General features: G+C 38.0%; 1 protein-coding gene across 1 annotated transcript; it reads right to left on the reverse strand.

The window, feature by feature from the left end:
- Nucleotides 1–14,239: 14,239 nt before the first annotated feature.
- LOC131634796 (uncharacterized) lies at nt 14,240–14,932 on the reverse strand. Its single transcript, XM_058905418.1, has one exon. The coding sequence runs from the start codon at nt 14,930–14,932 to the stop codon at nt 14,240–14,242; it is 693 nt and encodes a 230-aa protein (XP_058761401.1).
- Nucleotides 14,933–15,625: the final 693 nt, after the last annotated feature.

Below are 15,625 nucleotides of genomic sequence, written 5' to 3' on the forward strand. Positions count from 1 at the left end.
CTGGTCACAACGACCGACTATGCTCTGATACCACTATTGTAACACCCTTCTAAACCCCGCGGCAATTTAAACAAATAATCAAAGTAAAAACATACAAACAAGAGTGTCACAATTATTTAAAATAAATGAACCAATCATGGTCAAAGTCATGCTTCATTAGGAAACGGTTCACCAAAACTAAATCATGTTTATTACAGCGGAATACGAAACATCATCAAATACAACCAAACAGAAATATAATCCAGCACCAATAAAATGGATTAATCTCATAAAACTCTAAAACTATCGTTCCCCAGGGTTACAAATCAGAGCATGACCGACACGACCCAATATAAACGGATAAACTCTACGAGTCATCCTCACCAAGCACTAATGCCGCTACTCCTCAATCTGAAAATGACAACATGTAAGGGTGAGTCTCATTCTCAATTAGTAGATATTATGCAATTCATAAATAACAAGCATCATGATATACCGTTCACCTAATTATACATATTCAGATTCACACAATAATAGATTACAACACATAACACAGAAATCCATACAATCATGTTATGACAAAATGCATATGACACAACCGACACTATGCATGTGGTACCAATAAACCGTGGAATCAATCCACCTAACCGATCTACGCCTCATCGAGATACGGCCCACCAACACAATTTCCGCACAATGGGAAATATGTCCACCAACGATCCAACATCACCGGGATCCAACATCAAATGCATATGAATGAATGAAACACACATAACATACTTAAAAACATCACCAAATCACGATGAACAATTCATCTCAACACCACATCACCGAATAAGTATGTACATGTTTTCAACACCATTCAAATAGTCATGCATTCATCACAATCATAATAATAATCACAACCAATTCATCATAACATCAAACACATTGTCACACATATCTCATATGCACACAATGTTCAATTCTCATCAAGTAATTAAATCGAGTTTTAAAGGAATAAAGTCGGCTACTGCCCATATTAATCATCCATCATATAAAACATTTAATTTCTTGCACAACGCTCAAAACGGCACTAAGAAATGATTCACAGATCAAAAGATACGTTATTTTAAAGTTTTAGAAAATTCTCGCTCAGCAAGGTTCGCTCAGCGAAGCAAGACAAAAGCGAAATCCTTCAGACCTCTGCTCAGCGGACCACTAGCGACATCTAACAGAAGCAAACTACGTTGGGACCTCCACTCAGCAGACCCCCTCCGCTCAACGGATCTGCGATTTCAGCAAACCCCAAGTCTGCGACAGACCCTGCGATTTCACACCCTTTTCACCCAAAAACGATTCCAGACATCACATACAGGCATATAATCATCATACATTCAATTATACACCATAAAACATCATTTAAACTCATTATTAACCAAACGTTCACCCAATCATCATCAATTCCATCCAATTATAACAATCTAACCTAACAATCCCAATGTCTAATTGATTCAAAACATACATCAATCTACCTATTACCTAAGACCACATAAGAGATACTAAAAGGAAGAGTCCCCCGTTACCTCGATGAATCTCTTGAATGCTCTCCTTCCGGTTCCACGTTCTTGCCTCTTTCTCTTCGCTTGCCCTTTTCACATGTTCTTCCTTTTTCCCCAAATGGTTCCTTTTTCTTATTTTATGAAAAATAAAATAAAATAAATTAACCACAACTTAGTAAAAGGCCTAACTAATTAGCACCCCTCTTTTACTAACATCACACCATAAGCCCAATAGCTTTACTCCATCATTTTCCAATTAAATCCAATTAAAATACTAAAATTCCACTTATGTAATTTAAATCCAAATCAAATTAATAAACTGAAATTATGGGGTGTTACAAGAAACTTTCCCAAGCAAGTAGCAAACACAAACACATAGACACAGACAAGGTTCCCGTAGAGTACTACAGATATGTAGGGTGCTTAAAACCTTCCCTATGTATAAGCGACCTCCCGTACTCTAGAACTTCTGATTAGGTGAAATCCTCACACTTAGAAAACTCTTAGGGTTTATTTGAGATCTTTTTCCCCTTCCTCCTCGTAGGATAATTAAAAAGTTTGTGTGCTATCGTAGGAAGAACTGAAATAAAATTCATCCCACAAGGGCGCCTTTCTCCTTCCAAATTTGGTGTGAAGGGTCCGGCTTACCATCCTCCCAAGTGAAACGGGGAGGTAAAAAAATCGACACCACAGGCATGACATGTTTGTCCAATCAATCTGGGGCAATCAGGTCAAGATTCCAAGAATCTCTCAAGAATCTCTCAAGAATTCCAAACAATCAGGGGCATACATCCAAGTAGGTCTGAAGCCACTTCCCGATCAGTCAGGGGCATCACCTTAAGTCTATAATTACTAGGGGCGTGTCACCCATAGTACACACTCAATAGGTCCTACGCAAGGTCTATTTGAGACTTCGATTAATACTCATTGGTGTGTCCCAATTTACACAAGTCTAGAAGTGGCAGTTACTATAATCACTGGGGGAAATGTTCAAGGCATCCACGCCTTCCCACAACACCAACTTCACAAGAGCATATCCCCAAAGAGTAGTCCTCAAGAAGCTATCTTCGAATAATATCCATAAAGGTCGGCACTCACAGTTGAGCTGAGTCAGATGGAACATCAGAGATTCTATTCATCTCTTTTATCCCCAGTCAGGCTACATCAAGATCAACCTTTCAAATTGCTTTCATCCCCAATCAGAAGTCAAAGAACCCCAACTGAGTATCCTCGAGCATGGAGCGAGAGTTCCTACTAGAATAGAAGACTTGTACTCTATATTCTCCACAATAGTCAGGGATTTATTTTTCCCGCCAGACGGTGCTACAATCTACTGTCATTGTCGATAACATGTTGCATACATACATCATTCATAATCAATCGTTACATAAATACATACCATGCATCATGACATTGCATGCTGCTTACCTTGTTTTCAAGTAAGTTCCCAAGCGGACGAATATCATCAAACAACTTATCCACTCTAACAAGCAAATTTTCTTCTCCAAAAACAATCCAAACGAAGATTCGTTCTGATAATCATTCTTATCAAACCCCATCACATTATTCCTCTTGCAGTGAAATATCATGTTAGTCCCCTCGTAGTGAAATATCATATTAGTCCCCTGGCAATGATATCTACATCAGTCCCCTGGCAGTAATCAAAATCACTCAAAAATCTAGTTTTATCATCACGAATGGTGTAGATACGATCATCTTTCCAAGATCTAATTCAGTTACCACGAACGGTACTAACACGATCAACATTAAAAGATCTAATTCTATCATCACGAATGGAGCTGACACGATCAAAGAAAGAGACAGACTTAATCATGACACTCAATTCAGAAAAGACCATGACGATGGAGTCACGACAATTGAGTCACGACAATGGAGTCAGGACAACTGAGTCACGATGTAACACCCGTATAATTTTAATTTTTAATTTAATTGAGAAATGAATTAATAATTAGAATTAATTAGGATTTTATGAAAGTAACGGAGAAAAAGATGGTTTATGGCATTTGGGCCATGTGAGAAATTAGTAAAAGAAGGGTGTGGTGTAGTAAGGTTTTTACTAATTTTAATATTATTTTTTCATAAAATAATTGGAATTGGGAAAGAAAGGGCAGAACGTGAAAAGAGAGACTGAAGGTTTTTAGAACACGAAGAACTGCAAGAGAACTGAAGAGGGAGAGACCAATCAAGACTCTTGGCTAAGGTAAGGGGGGACTCTCCATTTAATCTCTATTATCGTAATTATCGATAATGGTGTTTATTAGGAGTATTGTTTAGATTAATAGGTGCTCTATTCTGAATTTTTACTGTTGTGTTCATTATTTGGATTGGAAAATTGTGACTGTTGAATCCCTAATAACTGAGTAGAATTATGTTGTGATGAGTAAAATCGAATATAGAGCTTTATCCTATTGATGTTCGATGAATCCTATGCTGTTCGAAGTGTGAAATTTCTGGTTTTAGATCCAAATCGCAGGTTGTACAGATGAATTCGCGAGGAAGACGAATGGGTAAGTTGCAGGTTTTTGTAAACTGCTGCCCATTTGCTGTTTTGTGATTTTGAAAGTTTAATGACGTGTAACTTTTGAACTGAAGAATCTGTATGAATTATTACTATATGATTTATTGAATGATGTTATTGTATATATGAACATACTTGTTAATGATGATGATGATGATGAATGATGATGAATGAGTATAAGATGATGTTACTCATAGTATGATGATGATGATAGTATGTTGTATATATGTTTGCATGCATTCATAATCATTGATGAGGGTTGTATCCTAATGATGAGAGGATTCAGTGAAGGGCAAGATTCCCATTGTGTGGAATCTGTGCTAGCAGGGCCGTATTTGGATGATGATAGATCGGTCGGTGGGTTTTCCCATTGATGATGTTGGTACCACATGCATAATGTCAGTTTCATACATATGCATGATTTTTATAACATGAATAATATATGTTCTGTGATGACTTGATGTTTGTGGATGTGTGACGATGATGTGTCTGAATGTGAAACGATTGGGTGAATGTTATGTGATGACTTGTTATTTACGTACGCGTATGCTGAAGAGATGGTACGCCTATGAGGTATGTTTGTATGGTAAATTGATTCTGTTCGTACACCTATGATACGCATATGGTGAGTGCTTTGTGGAAGTTTGGCCCTGTTGGTACGCGTATGGCCAGCGTGAAATTTCAGATTTTGCTGTTTGTGAATTTTGAAAGTTTGATGATGCGTAACTTTCGAACCGTTAATCTGATTTGCATGTCGTTTGGACTATGATGAATGAAATGAAATAATTTGTATGATTGGTTGATGTATGATTTAATTGAATGATGTTAGTGTATATATAAACATGCTTTAATAATAATGATGATGATGATGACTTGAGTATGAGATGATGCTACTCATTAAATGATGATGATATAAGTATGTTTTATGTATGTTTGCATTCATTCATAATCATAGTTGTGGGCTGAATCCTGATGATGTGAGGATTCAGTGAAGGGCATAATTCCCATTGTCGGTGGGTATTCCCATTGATGATGTTGGTACCACATGCATAGTGTCAATCTCATACATATGCATGACTTTTATAACATGATTAATGTATGTTATGTCATGACTTGATGATTTGTGAATGTGTGATGATGAGACGTCTGAATATGAGATGATTGGGTGAACGATATAACTATGATATATTGTTGTTTAAAATTAAATAACATTGGTTAATTGTGATGAGACTCACCCTTACTTGTTGTCATTTTCATATTAAGAATAGCGGCTTTTCGACTTGGTGAGGATTAGCTCATGAGTCAATTTGTTAGTTAGCGTTAGGTGTCATGCTCTGATAGATGTAACACTGGGGAACACAATTTTTTGAGTTTTAGTTAATAAATCTATTTGTTTAATTTACTTTGAGGATTAATGCATTGATGATGTGATGCTAATTTGACGATTTATTCCGCTGTGTAAACATGATATTTTGAATTATGAGTTATGATAAGATGTTTCTTGGTGAATGCATGACAGTGACGGAATGATGTTTATTTAATTGTGAATTGTGACGCCCTTGTTGGATGTTACTCTGATTAATTTATTTAATTTCCGCAGGTTTTAGAAGGGTGTTAGAATAGTGGTATCAGAGCATAGTTGGTCGTTGTGACCAGAGTCTTAGTGTCAGTCTTTCCTGTGTATGTGACTAGTACGAGTTAACATGTCAATACTTTTGTTCTGATTAAATTGTTTGTGATTTTAGCAGAGCAATGGTTGGACGAGGTGGAAGAAACGATGATGCTATCGCTGAGGCTTTGGGCATGATTGCTGGTGTGCTGGGAGGGAATGTAAATGGAGCTGGGATTGGTGCTGACAGGCAATTGGGGAATTTTCAGAGGAACAATCCTCCATTGTTCAAGGGCACGCATGATCCTGAAGGCGCATAGAAATGGCTAAAGGATATTGAGAAGATTTTTAGAGTCATCGATTGTGCTGAGAATCTAAAGGCGAGGTATGGCACACATATGTTGTCTGAAGAAGCTGATGACTAGTGGATGGCGACCAGAGCTGAACTGGATGCTGAGGGTATAGATGTTACGTGGGCTGTGTTCAAGAGAGAATTCCTAAGAAGGTACTTTCATGAGGATGTTCGAGGCAGGAAAGAGATCGAATTCCTAGAGCTGACCCAAGGTAATATGACAGTACCAGAGTATGCCTCGAAGTTTGTTGAGTTGGCAAAGTACTACGTTCACTACAACAATGATGAAGCTAGTGAGTTCTCAAAATGTGTCAAATTTGAGAATGGTCTTCATGATGAGATCAAGCAAGGCATTAAATATCAGAGGATTAGGAGATTTGTTGATTTAGTTTACTGTAGCAGGATCTTCGAAGAGGATAACATTAAGCTGAAGTCATCACACTCTCGCGAGTTAGTTGACAGATAGGGGAAGAAGCCTATGGATAGAGGTAAGCCATACGGTAGAGGTAAATCTGCTGATTGGAAGAAACCTAGTGGGGGAGATTCCAGTGCCCGTATCAGATGCTACAATTGTGGCGAGATGGGACATCGTAGACATGAATGTAAGCTCGATTAGAAGAAATGTTTCAAGTGTGACCAAGTGGGCCATATTGCTGCTGACTGTAAGAAGAAAGTTGTGACTTGCTACAACTTTGGTGAAAAAGGTCATATTAGTCCGAATTGTACTAATCCGAAGAAGAACCAATCGGGAGGAAAGGTTTTTGATTTGACTGGGTCAGAGACTACTCTAGAAGATAGATTGATTAAAGGTACAAGTTTCATTCATGGCACACCTTTAGTTGCGATTATTGATACTAGGGAAACTCATTCTTTTATTTCCTTGGAATGTGCTAAGAGGTTGAATTTAGAGATATCTGACATGAATGGAAGTATGGTTATTGACACTCCTGCGTCGGGTTCAGTAACTACTTCATCTGCTCGTTTGAATAATCCGGTCGATATTTTTGGTAGAGAATTCGGGATGCACTTGGTGTATCTTCCATTGAAACAACTTGATGTAATCCTGAGAATGAACTGGTTGGAATTCAACCGAGTTCATATCAACTTCTTTACGAAGACAATATTGTTTCCTGAGGCTGTTAGTGCTGATGATCTAAACATGACAGCTAGACAAATAAATGATGCCATTGAAGACGGTGCAACTATATTTATGTTGTTTGCATTGATGGATTTGAAAGAGAAAGTGGTGAGTAGCAAACTACCAGTGGTATATGATTTTCCAGAAGTTTTTCTGGAAGATGTGAATGAATTACCACCAGAAAGAGAAGTAGAATTTGCTATCGATTTAGTTCCGGGAACTAGTCCAGTGTCGATGGCACGGTATCGTATGTCGCCGTATGAGTTGGCTGAACTGAAGAAGCAGTTGGAAGAATTGCTTCAGAAGAAATTCATTCGCCCGAGTGTTTCTCCGTGGGGTGGGCCTGTGTTACTAGTAAAGAAGAAAGAGGGTTCGATAAGGCTGTGTATGGATTACAGACAATTGAACAAGGTTACTATCAAGAATCGATATCCACTGCCGAGGATTGATGATTTGATGGATCAGTTGGTTGGAGCGTGTGTATTTAGTAAAATTGATCTGAGGCCTGTGTATCACCAAATTCGTGTGAAAGATTACGATATTCAGAAGAATGCGTTTAGAATAAGGTATGGACATTACGAGTATTTAATAATGCCGTTTGGAGTTACTAATGCACCTGGTGTTTTTATGGAGTATATGAATAGGATCTTCCACGCTTATCTTGATAAGTTCGTGGTGGTATTTATAAATGATATACTAATATATTCTAAGAATGAGGAAGAGCATGCGGGACATCTCAAAATTGTGTTAGAGCTGTTAAAGGAGAAGAAATTTTTTTCCAAATTGTCGAAGTGTGAATTTTGGTTAGAAGAACTTAGCTTTCTTGGACATGTGATTTTAAAGAATGGTATTGTTGTTGATCCTACAAAAATAGAAGCGGTATCTCAGTGGGATAGCATATCAATGGATTTTGTTTCTGGTTTGCCGAGAACTGTTAAGAATTATGAAGCTATCTGGGTCGTTGTGGACAGGTTGACGAAGTCTACACATTCTATACCAGTAAGAATGGATTACTCGATGGAGAAGCTGGCTTAGTTATATATTGAGAAGATAGTTAGTCTACATGGTATTCCTTCGAGTATTGTGTCAGACAGGGATCCGAGATTTACGTCTAAGTTCTGGGAAGGTTTGCAGAAGGCTTTAGGTACTAAGCTGAGATTGAGTTCTGCTTATCATTCGCAGATAGATGGACAGACTAAGAGGACGATCCAATCATTAGAAGATTTGTTACGTGCTTGTGTGTTGGAAAAAGGAGGTGCTTGGGATAGTTATCTGCCTTTGATTGAGTTTACCTACAACAGTAGTTATCATTCGAGTATTGGTATGGCTCCGTTTGAGGCTTTGTATGGTAGAAGATGTCGAACGTCGTTATGTTGGTATGAATCTGGTGAGAGTGCTGTGATCGGACCAGAAATTGTACAACAGACTACGGAAAAGATTAGGATGATACAAGAGAAGATGAAGGCTTCTCAAAGTCGACAGAAGAGTTATCATGACAAGAGGAGGAAGGCACTCGAGTTTCAAGAGGTAGACCATGTGTTTATGAGAGTCACTCCTATGACAGGTATTGGTTGGGCGTTGAAGTCAAAGAAGTTGACACCGTGTTTCATTGGTCCGTTCCAAATTTCTGAAAGAGTAGGGGAAGTGGCCCATCGTATTGATTTGCCGCCGATGTTTGCAAATTTGCATGATGTATTTCATGTGTCTCAGTTGAGGAAATATATTTCGGATCTGTCCCATGTGATCCAAGTAGATGATGTACAGGTGAAAGACAACTTGACGGTTGAGACTTTACTTGTGAGGATTGAAGATCGAAGGCTGAAGCAATTACGTGGCAGGGAAATAGCTTTGGTCAGAGTAGCTTGGGGAGGACCGGCTGAGGAAAATGTTACCTGGGAGCTAGAGAGCCAGATAAAGGATTCTTATCCAGAACTCTTTACTTGAGGTATGTTTTCGAGGATGAAAACTCTTTTAGTGGGGGAGAGTTATAACACCCGTATAATTTTAATTTAAATTTAAATTGGAGATTTAAATAATATTAAAATTATGTTGATTTAGGGAAAATAAAATTAGAAAATGAAAGGTTTTAGGCATTGGACCAATGTATGATGTTAGCAAGAAAGGAGGTGTGAGTTAGTAAATCCTTTTTCTAATTAAAGTTATTTTTCATAAAACAAGAAGAAAATTGGGAAAGAAGAGAAAACGTGAAAGAACAGAGAAGTTGGAACACAAAAAAATGTGAAAGGAGAACTGTAGAGGGAGAGACCAATCAAGAACTCTTGACTAAGGTAAGGGGGGACTCTCCAATTAATCTCTATTAATATATTATGAATGATGATGTTGATTAGAGATGTTGTTTAGGTCAAAAGGTTCCATATTCTGATTGTGTTACTATGTTAATCTGTATATTGAAACCTAGGACTATGAATCCCTAATGAATTGAGTAAAATCATGTTTGGATCGAATAAAATAAACATAGGGTAATAATCTATGGATGATAGATGAATGCCATGTGTTTAGAAGTGTAGAAATTCTGTTCTGGATCCAAAATCGTAGGCTGTAACAGGTGAAATCGCGAGGAAGACGAATGGGTAAGTTGCAGGTTTTGGGATCTCCTGCTTATTTGCGTACGATACGCGTATGAGGGGGTGGTACGTGTATGGTACGCGCCCCATCACGCACCAAAATACGCCATTCTGTTGGTATGCGTATCGTACGCGTATGCTGAAGAGCTGGTACGCGTATGGCCTTGTGGTACGTGTATGAGGTATGTTTGTGTGGTAAATTGATTATGTTCGTATGCATATGATACGCGTATGGTGAGTGCTTTGTGGAAGTTTGGCCCTGTTGGTATGCGTATGGTATGCGTATGGCCAGTGTGAAATTTCAAATTTTGCTGTTTGAGAATTTTGAAAGTTTGTTGATGCGTAACTTTCGAACCGTTAATCTGATTTGAGTGTCGTTTGGACTATGATGAATCAAATGAAATAATGTGTATGATTGGTTGATGTATGATTTAATTGAATGATGTTAATGTATATATAAACATGCTTTAATAATGATGATGATGATGATGATGAAGACTTGAGTATGAGATGATGCTACTCATAAAATGATGATGATATAAGTATATTTTATGTATGTTTGCATTCATTCATAATAATAGTCGTGGGCTGAATCCTGATGATGTGAGGATTCAGTGAAGGGCATAATTCCCATTTTGTGGAATTGTGCTGGTAGGGCCGTATCTTGATGAGGTAGATCGGTAGGTGGGTATTCTCATTGATAATGTTGGTACCACATGCATAGTGTCATTCTCATACATATGCATGACTTTTATAACATGATTAATGTATGTTATGTTATGACTTGATGATTTGTGAATGTGTGATGATGAGACTTCTGAATATGAGATGATTGGGTGAACGATATAACTATGGTATATTGTTGTTTATAATGCAATAACATTGGTTAATTGTGATGAGACTCACCCTTTCTTGTTGTCATTTTCAGATTAAGGATAGCGGCTTTTCGACTTGGTAAGGATTAGCTCATGAGTCAATTTGTTAGTTAGCGTCAGGTGCCATGCTCTGATAGATGTAACACTGGGGAACGCAATTTTTTGAGTTTTAGTTAATAACTGTATTTGTTTAATTTATTTTGAGGATTAATGCATTGATGATGTGATGCTAATTTGACGATTTATTCCGCTGTGTAAACATGATATTTTGAATTATGAGTTATGATAATATGTTTCTTGGTGAATGCATGACAGTGACGGAATGATGTTTATTTAATAATGAATTGTGACGCCCTTGTTGCATGTTACTCTGATTAATTTACAAAGCTCTACTTGATGTCTTTCCATTGTATATGCTTTGAATATCCTTGGAAATCTTTATGAATCCTTTCCTTGAATTGAATTTCTCTATGTTGTGAATGTTGTTGTGAAGTGAAGTATTGTTGTATGATGATGATGATGCAACATAGCGACGTGATTGTAAAGTGACGCATTCTTATGAATGATGATGATTTTGTTGTTGTTGTTGAAGTTCGACATTTGATTGAAAGTGTTCAATGGTTGTTTAGACGATGTTGTGACATATTGTTATGTTGTATTTGTGGATGTGCATCATTGAGTCGCATCCATTGCATATTGCATACCTGAAACTTATGGCAAACACGACAGCCTGAAAACTATGGCAAACACGACGACCTTAATGGGAAATAGAGACGATGTTCCCAATGGCATATTTTGAGACAATGGGAGTTTTACTCCCAATGGTACCACATGCATTTGTATAAGTCGAGTCACATGTGAATTGCATTGGAGTCTTATTTGAGTATGTTGTTGTGACTTGATAAAGATATGTTTGTTGTGATGTGATGACTTGATGATGAGATGTTTGTCGTGATGTGTGGGAATCTTACCTTTGAATTGCACATATTGTCATGGTTTATTATTGACATTTTTTTTCGTTTCATAAGTTGATCATGTGACATGAATTGTTGTATAAAGTGTTGTTATGAGAAGTGGTGATCAATGTATGATCTTTTCTCTTGCTTTGAATATTATCATACGTTTATTTATAATGAAAGATACCTCACCCCTTCTTTTTGAATGTCACCCTTTGTTGGTAACGTGCAGGTAACGACGTGGAAAAGTCGTTTACCTTTTAGATCGTGTCGGTGTGTCTATGCTCTGATACGTAGCACTCGGGGAACGTCTAGGTTGTTTTGACTATGTCATGTTGTCTTTTCGTTTTTGTTATTATATTTGGATGTTGTTATCTCTCATTGGATTATGTTGTTATGTCCTACAGAGATATGTTGGATTTTTAGCTTCCCATGTTTGGCATGTATGACTTGAATAATGTTGTTGATGTTGTTCCGCTGCGATATTATGACTATTTGAGTATTGAGGTTTAATGGATGTGAGTTTCCTTCATATTACTTGCTATGTATCTATATATATGTGAGCATGTGTATGATTTGTTTTACGATGTAATTGTGACGCCTCAAATGTCATGTATATTTTAAGACTTTTACACTCTGATTTTCCTATATAATTCTGGGGTAGATTTGGGGTGTTACAATGCACACCCAACTTAAAATCATCACTCTCGGCTTGATCGATTCCAATCATCGAATCTACCAATTTAACATCCAACTTCTGAGCTTCTCTGATACTATCCAGAAAATCATTATTAATCTTCAACATACCCAATCTAACACTCTTAGGTGTCACTTCACATACCAAACTCGTGTTTCTGAATTGCGCGATCAATTCCAACTCCTTAACCATCATTGCCGACATATGCAAAGCTTTCGACTCAATGCATCGGCCACAACATTAGCTTTTCCTGGATGATAATTCAAAGCGAAATCATAATCCTTCAACAACTCTAACCACCTTCGTTGCCTCATATTCAATTCCTTCTGATCAAACAAATACTTCAAACTCTTATGGTAACTAAATACTTAAAATCTAGAACCATAGAGATAATGCCTCCAAATCTTCAATACAAACACAACAACAACAAGTTCTAAATCATGCATAGGATAATTCTTCTCATGAACTCTCAACTGCCATGACACATAAGCAACAACTTTGTCATTTTGCATGAGCACACCTCTTAAACCCATCTTAGAAGCCTTACCCTTGCACGTCAACTTCGTCAACGGAAGTGCCAACTTTGAGAATCCTTCAATGAACCTGCTATAATAACCAGCTAATCCCAATAAACTTCGAATCTCGGTAGCCGACTTAGGAGTTTCCCATCTCAACACGACCTCTACTTTAGAAGGATCCACAACAATGCCATCACCAGAAATAACATGACCAAGAAAACTAACTTCTTTCAATCAGAACTCACACTTGGACAACTTTGCATACAACTTCTTCCCTTTCAAGACTTGCAATACCAACTTCAAATGCTCAGCATGAACTGATTCAGATTTAGAGTAAATAAAAATATCATCAATGAACACCACCACAAACCGATCCAGATACTCGTGAAAAATACGATTCATGTATTCCATAAATACTCCTGGTGCATTAGTAACACCGAAGGGCATCACTGAATACTCATAATGTCCATAACGTGTCCTAAAAGCCGTCTTCTACATATCCTCATCTTTCACTTTAATCTGATGGTAACCCGACCTCAAATCAATCTTGCTAAACACACGAGCACCAACCATTTGATCCATCAAATCATCAATTCTTGGAAGTAGATATTTTTTCTTATTTGTCACCTTGTTCAATTACCTGTAATCAATACAAAGTCCCATACTTCCATCCTTCTTGTTAACCAACAACACTGGAGCTCCCACGGTGACACACTTGGTCTCTCAAACTTCTTCTCAAGCAATTCATTCAATTGCTTCTTCAATTCCAATAACTCATATGCAGACATCATGTACGGTGCCATAGACACGAGTCTAGTACCAGGTAGAAGATCTATAGAGAACTCAACTTCTCTCTCAGGCGACACATCAGAAATTTCATCATGGAAAACTTCAGGAAATTCACACACCACCTTCAACTATTTTATTATTGTTTGATTCTCAACAGACATTGATGCAATCAAAGCAAACACTTGCATTTCTTCTTTCATCAACACGCACAACTGTCTAGCCGATAACAAATTAACACCTCCCTCTTCAGGAGTAGAAAACCTCACCGACTTGCCATAGAAATTAATATGAACATGGTTATGCTCTAACCAGTTCATACCCAAGATCACATCCAATCCTCTCAATGGTAAGCAAACAAAATTAATCACAAAGTCTCTGTTGAAAATCGACACAAGACACTTTAAACAAACAAGAGGAGTAGTCATCGATCCCTAAGCCGGAGTATCGACAACCATTTCTCCATGCATAGCAGACAACACAAGACCCAATCTTTCAACACAATCTGCAGAGAAAAAAAATGCGTAGCGCCAATATCAATAATAGTAATCAATGATACGCTATTAATAAAACATGTACCTCTGATGAGTGCATCTTCACTAGTGGTCTGAGTTCCCGACAAGGCGACCACCTTTCCACTACCTTGCTCCTTCTTGGAATTCTGTCACTTGCTTCCAATATGCCCCTCTTCACCAGAGTTGAAACACACCATCTGCTTATGCTGGCATTCAGACGCCGCATGTCCAAACTTCCCACAATGGAAACACCTCGTCGCATCAACAGTACACACAGTGCTCTTGTGACCAGTCTTGCCATACTTGAAGCACACAATACCAGCAAGAGCATCTCCCCCACTAGTTCTCTTGCCCTCATTAGCTTTCAGCTTACCCTTGCCAATTGGAGCATCATAAGGCTTGCCACGACCTTGTTGACTCTTGCCCTTCTTCTCATTAATAACTCGATAATGAGCATTGTTGCCCTCCTCATAAATTCGAAAACTATCAACCAAATCAGCAAAGACACGAATCTTCTGGTAACTAACCACTTTCTTGATGCACTTCAAAAATTCACCAGTTGGTCCATCACAGTGTTGGTAAAACTTAGCCAACTCTCCAAACTTAGTAGCATACTCCATAACCGACTTATTTCCTTGCCTTACCTCAAGGAATTTGATTTCCTTCTTTCCACAGACGTCCTCGGGAAAGTACATCCTCAAAAAATACCTACGGAACACAACCCAAGTGATCTTCTCACAAATAACCTCCAACCTCTGGCGAGTCTCTAGCCACCAGTCATCAACCTCAACTGATAGCATATGAATCCCATACCGAACCTTCTGATCTGGTGTGCATTCCATCACACGGAAGATTCTCTCAATCTTCTTTAGCCATGTCAATACGCCATCAGGATCATGAGTTCCCTTGAACACAGGCGGATTCTCCCTCTAGAAAGTAGCTAAAATGCGAGAAGTAGCATTCTCACCAATATTTGGCTGATGTTCCAAAGCTTGAGCCATTGTTTCCAAAGAAGCAGCAATCACAACATCATTCCTCCCAGCCATCTCAACTCGTCACTACAATACAAAAGCAATCATCACAAAATAACAATATACAACTGTTATACCACACTACGACTTGAAACTTGGCCAGACGGACCGACCTGCTCTGATACCACTACTGTAACACCTCAAATCTACCCCGCAATTTAATGGGAAAATCAGAGTATAAAAAATCTCAAAACAAACATCATGATTCGAGGCGTCACATATTCATCTAAAACAAAATCACCAATCATGCTTATAATAAAAGATACATAACACCAATAACGGAGGAATCATCCTTCACTAAACATCTAAATCCAAATAGTTCACAATATCGCAGCGGAATTCAAAGAAAAACATAAATTCAAATCATAACATCCTTGCCAACATGGCAACAACTATTCAACATGTCTCAAAAGAGAACAATAACGTAATCAAACAAAAGATAACAACATCCAATCAAAACATGACGACATGAAGCAACAAGCATCGCAAAAGTCCCCCCGAGTG

This window comes from Vicia villosa, unplaced genomic scaffold, assembly GCF_029867415.1.
Source record: "Vicia villosa cultivar HV-30 ecotype Madison, WI unplaced genomic scaffold, Vvil1.0 ctg.001354F_1_1, whole genome shotgun sequence".
Classification (NCBI taxonomy): Eukaryota; Viridiplantae; Streptophyta; class Magnoliopsida; order Fabales; family Fabaceae; genus Vicia; species Vicia villosa.